At 34.4% G+C, this 14866-nt stretch overlaps 1 protein-coding gene across 5 annotated transcripts in view; it reads left to right on the forward strand.

Moving 5' to 3' along the window:
* Positions 1 to 14866, forward strand: part of LOC120629234 (protein grainyhead) — a 131474-nt gene that overhangs the window by 108085 nt on the left and 8523 nt on the right. For all 5 annotated transcript variants that reach the window (XR_005658983.1, XM_039898106.1, XM_039898135.1 and 2 more), the window contains 3 exons: positions 5707 to 5818; positions 11746 to 11840; positions 13930 to 13986. Coding sequence is in view for 4 of the 5 variants with exons in the window: in XM_039898106.1 (XP_039754040.1) it covers positions 5707 to 5818; positions 11746 to 11840; positions 13930 to 13986 (264 nt within the window). In the remaining variant the exon portion in view is untranslated. The remainder of the gene's footprint in view (positions 1 to 5706; positions 5819 to 11745; positions 11841 to 13929; positions 13987 to 14866) is intronic.

Here is a 14866-nt window from a genome sequence, read left to right on the forward strand (position 1 = left end):
GTGAGGCGACAAAAAGCACCCACAAAGAAATCATGACCAGCGACAATGCTTTTTGCTGCTACGTAACCTCTTATTTAATGTTACAAACATTATGTAGGGACGTAGGTACGTGAACCTCACGTGTTGATAAACAGATGATGCACACAACGTTACGCTACGATTGTTATTATGATGTTTTTCCAACTTAGTAGGTGCATATACGCGTAACTCACCGTATAACATATTAAATAATGAGGTGTTTACATAATTTAGCATTTATTCGCTGCTTAATACGCTGCGAATGATAATAGGTTAAAGTGTTCGAAGCTTCTTATTTTATAAAATTTTATTACTATTAAGATTTAAATAAATAATTACTCAAACTGTCGCATTGTATCTATATACGCATTTTTTAAAATATTAATAGCATTTACTTGTATTAGGTCCATTAAAAGATTTAGATTGCTGATTAATAATATATATCAATTCAGTACATACTCAATAATAGTTCAAAAAATTCAAATTCAAAATTAATTTATTTCAAGTAGGCCTAATATAAGCCCATTTGAAACGTCAAGTCTGTCTGTGTGTAGTGACTCTACCACACAAAGCTACACAAATATAATTATTAAGTACATAAATAAGGTAACTCTAAGGCTACTGCTAAATATTATATCTAAACTTCCTTTTTTTAATTATCAGTGTAATATATTATTTTAAATAATTACCTACTAACATTAATTTAATAAACATTACCATCATTGATAGCTTGATGGTTTGTGATTTTAAAGACCTGTAAGGTTCTGAATAAGTTTTAGTAGCTAATCTTTATGTTAAGGTTACACACTTTAATCTTAGTGCAATAAATACATAGAGTATCTTTATTTACATACTTAACTAAAAACAAAATATTATTGTAAGTTCATTAAAATAAATTAGATTTAAATTCACCCACTAAGGTATAGATTTACATAATATTTTGTTTTGTAAACACAATATCACGTGTATTATAAAGATAAAAAACGGTTTCCTGAAACGATTATTAACACACTGGTTCTAAAATCATGTACCTAATGTATGACGTCACGACGTATGGGACCATATGTGAAATACATGTAGCAATCGTTTATTTATTTAAATAGAGTGATGAAACGAATACGGAGCGGTTGTCAAAGTAATCGGCGATATGAACGCACAGTCGGCCGCGTGCGACACACGCCGGCGCGGGCGCAAGAGAAAGCGTGCTTAATCAGATAACTAAGATTGTCAACCGAACTCGGGCTCCTGAAATCGGGTCGAATGTCGATACACTCGATTAATTAATTGACGGTCCGAAAAGTGGAGGCAACTGCTCGAAAAAGCAAAACTGTTGTGAAACATGAACACTGTGTTTACATACCATACCTACTCATTATAATGCAAGCTGTTATAACGTAATAAAAAAACAATTATTTAATATGGAACAGATTTTAGGTAAATTATTTTTAAAACGTTTAATCGAAAGTAGTATATGGCTTTAGAATTTACTTTCCGAACCGGAGATACAGTAATTACAGATACGTCTACTAGAAATTAATTAAATTTTAATTTTAAACAAAACTAATAATGTATAATTCATTCATATTATCTGCTATACTTAAAGCTAATGTCAATTATGAGTTAAAATTTAAGCTACTTCTCTTAACTACAGTTCTAGAAGTAGGTAGTGCTGAATAAAATAATTAAAAGATGTTCTGCTTAATATTTTAATTGTTCCCATCAGACTCGTATTATGTTCGTTAAGGTAATCAAAAAAATTATTAAAAGTATTCTTAATATGCATTAAAAAGTCTACGTATAATAACATTCACTTTTGTATAAAAGTTTAAAGATTCTTTTAATGCGTCTTTTCATAAAAAGAGCTCTCAAAATTGTTAACATATAGTAAAATTTATAAAAAGTTAAACTTTAGGCTCTGAGTTGACTTCCTATAACTAATATTCTGTCGGTTAAATACCCATTCGTACCGATGACTCGTGAGTAGGTTGTTAGGTATATAGGTAAACATACCTACCTACAAAATAGAAGGAAAATGTAAGACAAATATTATTTTTACTTAAATTTCCTATTAGCATAATTTTAGTTTTTTGTTTTTATTTTGAATATATACTGTACTCATTTATGTTTCTATAATTCCACTCATGATAAATAGGTATGTAATATAGTATCCATACTTAAGTATTTAGTATGCAATATTAAAATGCTAATGTAAATTAAGTATCTAGACAGCAAAATAAAATACACATTAAAACATACTATTGGGTTTGACTATTGGGTTCGGATATTAAGAGGTTGGGTGACTGGGAATTTATATAGTCTAAATTGGCTAATTCGGTTTGCGAACACGGTTATAGCATTTCGGATAAGATTTCAGCTTCCTTTTCGGGGGTACCGACTTCAATCCCCAACACGTCTCTAATTTTCGAAGCTATGTGCGTAACTCGTGCAGTTAAAGGAAGGAAAACCTCGTGAGGTAACCTGCATGTCTGGATAGTTCTCCTTAAGGTTTGTGACATTTAGTAGTCCGCACTTGGTTGTGCACTACGACCACAACCCTTCTCATTCTGAAAGGCAACCAGTGTCCTGTAGTGGGCCGGCAATAGGATGATAATGAAATTAGTGTATGGCGCGATGATATATAATATTAGTCACGCGAATAAAAGTTTGGTGTTCAATAAAATTCCGAAAACCTTTCAACTTAAGCGCTCATCTTAGAATGGTGTCTTAGTAGGTGATTTATAATGGAATACTTTTAAAAAGTAAGCCTTAGTTCTTAATTCATATTTAAAAAAAAGAAAATCAGCTCTTTCAGTTTAGTGTACTGAAAATCGGTATACTGTTAAGGTTATTTATTATTTGCGGGTATACTGTTAGTTGAGTATATAAAAATAGGTATAATGTTTTAGATTCGTGTACTGAAAATCGCTATATAAAAAGGTTTAAAAAAAAATCAATTATTAATGTAACATAATAAAAAATTGGTGTCTAGTATTCCAATAATAACATATTTATATGTTAAAAGAAGTGGGTTATTAATTATTGCATATAACATATAAAAATTAACCACATTTTATTATTAGATATCATGTATTTATTAGTAAGTATCTGTATCGTAAATCAGTTCGTCGAAAAATCTAAGGTCAGTCTCTGTGGTGTTTTAAAAAAATTGTACTCATGGTATGTTTGTGGTAAATGAAATGAAATTGCAAATGGTTGGTTCCTCGTGAATTTTATTAAATTGCAATTGATCTATCAATAATACCTTAATCTAACTGATGGGTTTAAAAATATAATCTGTAATTACTTACATAAGACTGCGATCAGAATCTTTATTAAACTAATTTGGATACTCAAAACATTCAATACCCAAAAATAATACATTGCCATTGTATTATTATTCAAAGACGACTTGTCTTTAATTGTTACCTAATTCAGACATTTAAGATCGCTGATTGCAGCAATGTATCTCTGTCGGGCGACAATGGCTACATTGTTCGTTATCATTCGCAACTTTAAAATGGTCACTAAATTACGTAAACTATTAACCGGTTCGCCTTAAGACTCATTGAGAATGAGTGCCACACGTACTGCTCGATTGGGATTATTCCAGTTTCAGGGGTAGGTTTCAGTATCTAGCATGAAATAAAATGTTAATTTTATGTCCAGTATTATGTTTTAGACACAAATAACCCGTCTATTGTAGATAAAAAAAGAAATCAAAGAATTTACACACCCATACGTACCTACTCATAATGTTTCGCTTAGCTATATAGCACACAAATTCACTACTTAAGTAACTAGGAACTAGTTAGTATAAGAGTTCCATGTATACCTACTGTTTATGGTAATTTTAAGTGGATTTCTGGTAAATTATATTAGAAATTTGTAAAAATTTGTTGCAATGATTGCAGTGCTTCAGTTAAGGTATTATTCAGTTATCATTTCTAAGATATCATCATCTGCTATCAATATGCTAATACAGGGCACAGGCTTCCACTATCATAAGAGGTAGGGTTTAGATCATATAGATCCACTACGCTGCTCTGATGTAGGTTGATGGGAATTATGATTCAATTAATCGAACCTGATAGTGTAACGTGCTCTCCGAGCACTGAGATACCGTGAGATACCGTCAATTCCGTACTTACAGAGTATTTTCCACATAACAGGAAAATCCAATACCAACAATTCCTGAATTGACTTGGCTCGAACCCAGGAACTCGTAATCCGTAAGTAATAAAAAATATGAAAAAAAATGATGCTGCGCTTAGATACAAACGCATACTTTCCCACATTTCAAAAAGTTCGGATACTTTATTATGTATTATGGCAAACCTACTTAGGATTCATTAATTCCAGCCTAATATTCATTTGTTATATTTACTATTATCATAAATTACAATTTCAAATCCAATAAACATTAAAATGCTATTGCAATAAACCTATATTCGAATGAAGTTCAGAACACCATAACACGCATTATACCATATGCAAGAGTCGTTTTACAGTTGAACATGCATTATGTATTACCAAATATATCCAATACTCTGGTTTCTTAGGTACTATAATAAAGCAGTGAATCTTCTTATTTATTAATATCGATGTGACACTTGCGTAGAGTAGGAAAACACCGTTACAATTTAATACACGAGCTACCTATTAGTATGCGTGGTTCCGTTGAGTTTACGCGACGCCAGATCTACGGAGAAAGCCTGTGTCCCCCTTATTGAAACGCAGAGCCATTCGCCGGTACAAATTACTCATAAATTCATCCATTCACAGTAAAACATTGTGTTTATTACCCGTTGCTAACACTGTAACCGTGGGTCCTTGCGATATTTAATTGCGGTGCTAGGTAATAGTCGATTTCTATGCCGATTACGAATATTTATTCAACTTATCACCTTTGCATTTATATGTACCTACGGTAAGGAGTTAATACTAGGTCTTATAAGTTAATACGGTATGGAAGAAGGGATTGTACGTAAATCGATGCGATAGTGTGAGGATCATGGGTGCGGCCGCCGCGCGTTGTCGATCGACGTACCGATCCATCAATCAGAGGCGACGATCGGAGGTGCTTTCTCGTCGTTAGCCCTATATGGCCAGCCTGGCACCACGCCTGGCGTATGCCACTTCTTTTTCACATCATTTTCTAACCTGTCTATAGAAATCGCTCTAACAGCATATTTCACGTTAAGCATCGAAACGGAAATAGTACCGAAGGTTCGTGTGAATCATTTATACATCTAAAATGAAAAGTAAAATTTAAATGCTCTCCACAACAACATGAGTGCGGTTATTTAACGTAATAGCTAAGTAATGCGCGCTACTAATCGCGTTTTACTTATGCGCAAAATGCTGGCGGCATACATTGTAATTAAGCTTTATACCTTATAAAGCTGGCTACAAAGTTAATGATGTTTTAAGAACTTATCTTCACCTTTCACGTCTCAATTATTTATTTGGTAATTGATTCACATACACGGCTAATAATGTACCTATTATATCTTTATAAATACGCTAAAGAAAAATTATGCATTTTGTATTTCGAATATTTTATGAAAATTATGCGCTTTATCTAATATCTTTAACTCATACATTTACTTTAGTTAGATGTCGTTTTAAGGTTTACTATGAAATAAAGCAAAATCACACAATCTAATTTTATTCTTTTATTTTTTGTAGAGCGTCGTTATGCTTATGTTCCGAGAAGAAAAATCACCAGAAGATGAAATTAAGGCATGGCAGTTCTGGCATGGGAGACAGCATTCAGTAAAGCAAAGGATACTCGATGCCGGTAAGTTAACACTATCTATTTGTCGTTAGCGTGCTATGTAGCAATTATAATGAGTTTATGTAAATAACTTTAATTGGAAAACAATGAACTTTGCGAATGTAATGGTAAGACGGTAGCTAATGCGGGGTCTCGAACCACGATATATACAAAAACATGGTTAGTCGTGCTCGAGGCGACACAGAAACATGCAGAAGAAGTTGCGTGCAGCGGCGGCGCTCGGCACGCAGGACCTAATTACCGTGCTGCAGGCAGATTGCCGCGGAGACGCAACTGAACACCGCTACCCACCATTATATGTCGTTAGGACATTTGCATAAATAACCCGCCGCACCACCGCGCACCGCCTCCCGACCTATCAATTCCCGACTAAAAATAAACCCCTGGCGCCATATCTAATGCCGTCTAACCTTCTCCAGTTTCTCTCATGCAGGTTGTATACACCGACGCATTTAATATTAACTAATTAAAATCGAACGTTGCGCTTCCCAGTAATGAAGTTAACTAAAACGATGTAATAGAGATACAGATAGCCAAGTATACGAACAGAGAATAACAGGAAATCGTAAAATTCGTGGGAAATCTAGTGACGACGCCGCACCTGTTGGTATTGTCGGTGTAAACTTAAAACATAATATTACGACCGTTGTGAAGACGTCCGAAGCATTGATTGCATGATATATGTTGGGTTGTCTAAACCGAGGAGGCGAGGTATAATTTTACGTACGATATAGAGACGCGCGGACATAATTACTGCGATGATATCGAGGAGCGCGCTCATTAGCATGTTAATTGCGCTTCGACTCCCCCTCCTCGCCTACCGTCTCGCCTTTTGCTATGAAGACACTAAGGTACTATTTGTATTTGATATCGAGGAATAGCTGACTCGCACTCATTCCAATTTTAAATTATTTAAACCAACTACGGAATGTGTATAGACGAGTATGAATATTTTTGTCATATCCGTATAACTTATGCGGTCTACGAGGCTCTGTATATAAGGTATAATTTTATTCGTTTGGGGATTTCCGGCTGATTTAATTAAAAAAGATTTTATTTTAATTGACGATCAAGTTTCGGCCTCGGCGATTGAGTTAAGTGTGGATTCGTAAACAACTGACATACCTCTACACGTAGTATATAATACCTTACTACTGTTTTCTCAAATATGACTTATCGTAAAATGAAACCATGGTAAAGTACAAACCTGTTATCTAAAAAAAGTAACAGTTACATTTAAATGTTGTTTCCAAAATCGACACCAATTACCATTATACAAAGTTAGATAAAAGCTTGCATAATCACCTTAATGGTCACTTATTAATCTTCTGACGTGCTTATTGAAATAAACAGCGCTGATATATGACACTTTAAACAATCTAACATTACTTAACTGAGACTCGTAGCATTTGTAATGAGTGACTCTCCGGCCACAAGCAGTGTCTATAAATTTAATCTCAAGGAAAATAAAAACATGGAAGCCATTAATTCGCGCGCCAGGCCAAGTTTAATGTCAAGGTTTCTAGCTTATCTCGATGTTAGTCAAGTTTTATTTTTTACGTTGTTGTGTTATTATATGGAATAAAATAATGTCTAAACACGAAGGAATTCAGTTGCTCGTGTCCCATGTTAACGACCAAGTTACAGCGGCCGAATATTTTCTCGAATGTTAGAGATATTGGAGTAATAATCTTGTCAGGCAAATCATGAATTAGTTTTGCCTATTTGCATTTAAATTAATAGCATTATTATGTCCACGGATAACATTAATATAATACCTATAATTATTATTCAATAACAAAATGTTGTCATATTATTAAAATATTGTTTTCAATCTTGGCAACTACCTTTAGGTACAATAGCTACTAAAGACACCTACAAAAACATGATTATAATATGATCTGACGTTGTTCTTTAATCTGCCATTAATTATTTTTTGGCCACAATTTAAAATTCCTTGGCGACAATCTTCTACTCCGAGCGACTGTTCGACCACAGATTATAATGTTCATTTTAAGTTGGCAGTATGGATAAAAATAATAAATCTTAGTTATATACATAGATATGCATTTTATTACATACTAATTCGTTGCAAAAACACAAATTAGGTCATTTACAAACATTCGTTGTAAAAGCGGTCTTATTGCTAAACAATGTCTTTCAGATAACCCTTGCGGAAAGTAAATTAACATGTTTTATGTAATTTATATACAATTTAGGTTTTTGGATTCCTTCTCTACGTTAACTATGCTAAATATCACTCTCCCTTGCCCATTATGCTTAAAAAGGCATACAAAGTTATCTCTTTACGTATTTGTTATAAAGATACTGAGTATAAAAACGGTGTGATGGGGGAGACGCAGGACAAATGCAACGAACTTGGGAGCAGCGTCAAGGGCGATACCGGACACCTGTGCGCAGGCGTGTGAAAGCGCGGAGGCTCGCAACCTACGGGGTGGGGTTGGTGGGCCGGGAGGGGAGGGTGGAGTGCCTGAGCCGCAACGCACCGCGCCTCCGCACAATACCTTCTCCGATTACGTACATGTCTTCTTGTATCGCATGTCCACAGGCCGTTTCAGGCGGTGCAGCTCCTTGGTTTACCCGCGTAGTTCTTTTGTCAATTTTCGTTCACTTCACGCTTCACTGATCGCGGATTAGTTCTTTTAGTTCTGCTGGTTTATATTTAGGAAAATTATACATTCCAATACATAATAAAACAAAAAATAAAACCGACAGTGTGCTTATTTGTTTATGCTTACTTTACGCCGTAACTAAGCAACCAATCGACTTAATTTTTGGCAGAGAGTTAGTTGAAAAGACGGAGAGTAACATAGGAGAATTTTTATTCCAGGAAAAAAAACCATTCCCACGGGATTATTATAAAATAAACTAAAGAATTTAAATAAACGCGGACGAAGAAAGCGGGCAACAGTTACTTGTTTTTTTAGGTACTAGAAAAATAAGTTACATACATAAAGGGTTCTTGTTATTTGCTTTGTGTGTAATACACGTCATAAAATGTCGTTTACGTAAACTTGAGTGGTCTTGACGTTTTCCTAGTCGCCTACAAGAACAATACTTAATTATTTAAACTGTCTCACAGAAGCAGGAACCTATTATTTTGGATTTTATACCCGAGTTGGTCATGTTATATAAATACAACCGCTTGAGATTAATTGGTTTCCACTGCCAATACCATTTAGACTACAACTATTAACAGTAAATTATTAACAAGTGAAAGAAAAATATTGGGCGTACGATAGAACGCTTCAAATAGTAATACCTAAAAAGCGTGTCTTACAAATATATTTCTACTGAAGTATATTTCATATTATAACACACGCTTTAGCTTTTTTTTAATATTACTTAATAAAAATAATAATAATCATTATAGTAGTAAATGTATTAACAAGTGAAAGAAAAATATTGGGCGTACGATAGAACGCTTCAATTAGTATTACCTAAAAAGCGTGTCTTACAAATATATTTCTACTGAAGTATATTTCATATCATAACACACGCTTTAGCTTTTTTTTAATATTACTTAATAAAAATAAAAATAATCATTATAGTAGTATTTCGTTGAAACAATGTTTTAAACCCTTAACTAGATGAGTAGGTATAACTAATTGTATAGCAGTCCTTTTCACTCTGCATACCTTGCAAAAGGATAGTACCTACTATTTTAAGACGTTGCAATGAGGTTCTTTTAAATATGTATGTACAAAGGAATTTGTACCAATCGCAAAGAATTTAAAAAAGGTGCCAACAAATAACTTGATTGAAGCTGTTATTTAGTCTTAACGTTGAAGCATAATAAACTAAAATAAATTATATGAAGTTCGACCATTGGAAGACCAGTCAATATAAAAATTAGAACAACATGATGCAAAATATGCTTAGGTGTGAATATCCATCAATAAATGACATAGTAGAACTCGTAAATTTGTAAGAAGCTGTTAAACAATGTGTTGCGTGAGGGCGGGCGGCGTCCTCCCGTTGCTCGTAAACACGTCAGCGCGCCCGCACAGATTGCAGACCCACTGATAGTTAGGGTTACCAGTTAACACCAATTTATATCATTTGCTAGGCATCTTATGTGCAGTCATGCTTATTTAGTTACGAACTGTTGAACAGTCAACTCGATATGCCCTTGTTGTTTCACACGCTTCACATAACCCGAGTTTATCAGTTAATTTGCATTCTTAGTATGTTTTAAAAGTTGGTTGGAGGCCCACTGATAGTTTTAGATTAGTTAGATTGCGAGAGAAAAGCACTTTATGTCATTGGCAAGGCTTCTATGCAGCCAAGCTTATTTCGTAAGAAAATGTTGAACAGTCAACTCGATAGCCTTTTGTTATTACACATGTATCACATGTATAGCCGGAGTTTTTATTAGTTCATTCTCATTTTTCTTATGTTTCAAAATTTTGTTGCAGACCCACAGTAAATTAGGGTTCCCAATTTATAGTAATTAATATCACTTGTTAGGCATCTAATATACAGTCATGCTTATTTAGGTACGAGCTGTTGAAAACTCAACTAGATTGATTCCCTGCCCTCCTATTGTTTCACAATTATGATGCAAATGTGTGTAGAATAAACAAATTAGTATTTAAAGCTGAGAATTTTCTATGAATACCGTCGTGGTGTGATAGAGAATTCATTATTTCTTTTTGTGAGCCTTAAATAAAGTATAACTACTAGTATTTTAGTAGTTATTTGGATTATTGTTGACGATAGCAATCGCGCTCAGTAGGCAGATCTTTGAATCTACCTAGGTATTCGAAACAAATACAATAAATTTTCTAAGCACTTACCTATATAGGTTAAAATACAAAGTTTTGATTCGTTGAGATAAGGTTCAAATTGAAAACAAAAAGTCCAGATATTTTAATAATTCATTTAAATTTTAATTAACCTCGCATACCTAGTAGGAAGTCAATAAACAACAACGCAAGGGCGGGCGGTTTTCTCCAGTTACTTAGGTGTATAAAGTTTCATACTTAGCTTTACAACATCTGTCTGTCTGGTCTGCATGTCGATTTTCTATTTTAATTTTCGTTTCTGAGTGGGAGCCGAATATTTACTCATACTTACATCCCATCAACTCACACGCTATAGGAATCTTCTAGATAAGGTTTAAAAAAAAAGTTAGTTGATTTCAATTGGAGTGCCATTATAATTATACGAATATAGCGATATTTTGATCAAAATCCAGTTACTTAGATTGGTTTGATCTCTTTTCTTTCAATCGTTCCGATCGATTGCGATTTCTTTCAAATGTTTTTTTTGGTTAAAAGAAATGGTTACCCTAAGAGCCAGTGATAGTGCACCCACGCTCCATCTCTCCGCAACCCGCCGCGCCACGATTACTCACTAACGACCACCGCCTGTCCGTTAATGCAACCATCGTATTCCGAATGCAATAAACAACTGTAACAAAATACAAATCAACACGGTGACTTATTTAAGGCGGCTCGCTGATTTACTTGAACACCTGCAAATATTAAGCGCAACTTATTGTTATAGCCATGCGAGTGTGCATGAATATTTTAAAACATAAATTGCATCGTAAACATTTAATATAAACACTGACTCATCTTAATGCACGAGCAATTTAGTAGTAAAAACGATACGTTATTCCGTTTAACTGTTTAAACAATATACCTACGTGCGCAATTTGCTATTTGTAAGGTGGGACTGATTGGAATTTAGGTCCGGGCCTGCTAATTGCACGCTAACAGAAATGGAAACATAGCAGTCCCTGATGAATCGATGCTATCACGTGATTATTCACGCCCAGCAAATAAATTTCCGTCGCCGATGACGTATTGTGCGTTGATATCTTAATCGAAATCTCCGCAACCATTAGTACCTACACAGTTACTTGAAGACAAGATTAATGACAACTTGTGGTTTTGTTACAGACACGAAGAACAGCATCGGTCTCGCCGGTTGCATTGAGGAGGTTGCCCACAACGCCATCGCTGTCTACTGGAACCCGCTAGAGAGCGCGGCAAAGGTAAATATAATCTGTTGTTTTTTTGACAAAAATATTGGCCAGTATTATAGTATTTATATGGTATGTTTATGACAGTTGTGTGAAGGTTTATATAAGGTATATATGAAGGTGTTTTTCCCTAACACATTTCGGACGAAGTTATTATGTTATTTATATATAGGTAGTTTTATTATTCCCAATCTCCAAGCTAAGATTGTCTTTAGCGATAAGAAATTTTTAAATTTTTCCGGTTTCAATCAGAGCGATTTCATTATGACACATTCGCCACATTAGGATAAGTAACATTAGTCATGTATTTGATGTTCTTTAGTCATGTATTTGATGTGCAGAACCCATTGATATATTCTTAGTTAAGATGTGCAGTCTCGGGCAAAAGCTATAGCAAGACTTTTTTGTATGATTTCTCTTGATTCGTGTTTTTATTAAAAGAACTGCAAGCTATTTTAAGTTTATAGTCTTCTAAGTACCAACTGCTTAAGGGAATACGGCTCTTATGGAAATGCCTCCAGCCGTTTATAAGAGCGAATGTAGTATTCATTAGCTTATTTATAACCAAGATCATTATTTAATAAATTTAAATTCAGATCATGATTTGATTAAACTTATTAAGGGCTAATTAAAAAAAAAAGAGTAAAATCCTATAACCTTATATGGCCCGGCTGCAAATGAAGCAAAAAATTCTGTCGCTCTTGAAAGTCGACGAGACAAAGCCACCGGTTTCGGTGAACGGTTTAACTTAAAAATATGTTACGGGAATCGGTAACTACATTTTTTAAATAAGCGTTTTTATTTAAAAATATTTGGGGACAATTTCTTTTAAAAGCATGTTGTTTAATATATGATTGGCTCATTTAATACTACGTGTGCAGTGTAAATGTGCCTTATTTTGTGTTTGTTTAATTACTGCTTGCCTACGCCAGTGTCTGCGAACAACGATATTATATGTTATACAAAATCCTTTGGGTTGAAAACCCAAAATGTTTTAAAGATATTTTATTTAAAACGAATTTCCTATTCCATAATCCTATTGAACTAATTTGGACTTTCGAAATAAAAAAGAAGCGTTTAATCAACTCCTTATAGGTACAATTTTTATCTGCCAAAGTCCCAATAAAATCGGTTCAGTTGTCAAAGACTCCACAAGCCAGACCGATATACAAATGTATATACTAAAACTGTGTTTGGGTAATTCAAACCTTAATAGTTATACCTAATATACCTATAAAGATAGGCATACAGAAAGCACCGTTATATTTAGATGTATAGCTAATAAATATTATATTTTTACTCTGGCATTCGAGATTATAGTAAAAGGAAAGTGTATATTTTTGTATTTCATCGATAATGTAGACAGGATAAAGGCTATTCAGTATCTTTCCTCGAACAGTTAAAACTCTTTTACAAAAGAGTAACCTGCGCAGACTTACTTCACAAGCTCAGGGCCACCATTAGCGATAATACTCAATATATAATCTAATCAGTATAATTCATGAAGATAGAAATTATAGCTTTAAGGCGTGAAACGGAAATTGTGTGTGTTCCTGGCGTGCCGTTTAAAAATCTTAAATTGGTTTTGGTTCTACTTGGGCATTATTTAACCGTGAATAATCGGTTATCGATATTCATAATTATTTACGATTGCCCGCAACATCCATGGCGGATGAGAGCAGTTTGCGACATAATGTAATATGTGCGGTGTGTTCGACAGTGTTCGGTAGCGAGTCAAGCGTCGGCGCGAATAAAAACGCGTAGGGTCATTTGCATAGACCGCAGTAATGACTATGGATCCAGCCTCGACGTTGCCTCCCGCCGTTCGCCACGCTATTACACACTTACATCGAACCTTCAATAAGTTTCATTAAAATCAGCTCGTCACTTAAAGCTTTTTACAATCCTCTCAGTTATGACGTCGCACATCCGGTCTTACTGCCAACTTATAAGGTGGAGCTATCTCATAAACGCCGTGCATGCAATGTTTTCCTTGCACGAATAAATGTTCACCATAATTATTAGTAGCTGTGTAATTTTATACGATGTAAAATAATTGTATTATTTTCGCATAATGAGTAACTTTTTTGCTTGTTTTCAGATCAATATCGCTGTCCAGTGTTTGAGTACGGACTTCAGCAGTCAAAAGGGAGTTAAGGTTGGCATCTATTTGTTTATTTCAATCAAATTTAATGCAAGTTGCATTACATTGTATGACATTGATGAATGATTGGCATTAACATACGTTTGTTACAGTAAATTAATAGGTAGAATATTTAGGAACAACAGTATTATAGCCATGTAATATTAACATAATAACGTCGATAATTTGACGTTAATTTAACGATTCAAAATTCAAAATTGTAACGATTGATTGAATTTTTTATAAGTCTGCTAAACAAAAAAGATCGGAGTCAGAAGTTACTATGTATCTAAGTTATAACAGATTTCTATTTAGCGGAACGTTAATTGAGTTTGCAGTAAAGAAACTATTTAAATAAAGTTATATTTAAATAAAATTACGATGCGTCGCCGTCGCCATGGAGGCAAGAGGTCGTTACCCGCGATGTAGCCTGAGACAACCTGATAACCAACGTATGACGTAAGGCTGTAAGCCTCACGTGTATATTGGTAAGCCTGCCCGCCATGCGCTAGTAACTCGCGTCCTATCGTCCCGTCTATTTCCCCGAGACGCTTCGCTATCAGCCTCTCAATTAAATATCACTGCGTAGTGATGCCGCCGCATCGATGACCTCGAACCGATGCAATTAAGACGTTTTACCGTCTTTCGATTCAGACACGTGCATATTTTTTCCTTTTTCGGATATTTTACGCAATTATCCCTTATATACGTTTATTAAACCGTTTTTTTGTTTAAACTCCGAGACAGTCATAGATTTTAACCGTGAAACAACTTTGGTAATTTGTTTACATAGCTCAGCAAATTATTCGGCAAAGCTATTTTCATTTTACCTTTTTAAAGCGAAAGCCGATACGGCTATTTGTGAATGAAAGAATAGTCATTTTTGTAAATGAAA

This window comes from Pararge aegeria, chromosome 2, assembly GCF_905163445.1.
Source record: "Pararge aegeria chromosome 2, ilParAegt1.1, whole genome shotgun sequence".
NCBI lineage: Eukaryota > Metazoa > Arthropoda > Insecta > Lepidoptera > Nymphalidae > Pararge > Pararge aegeria.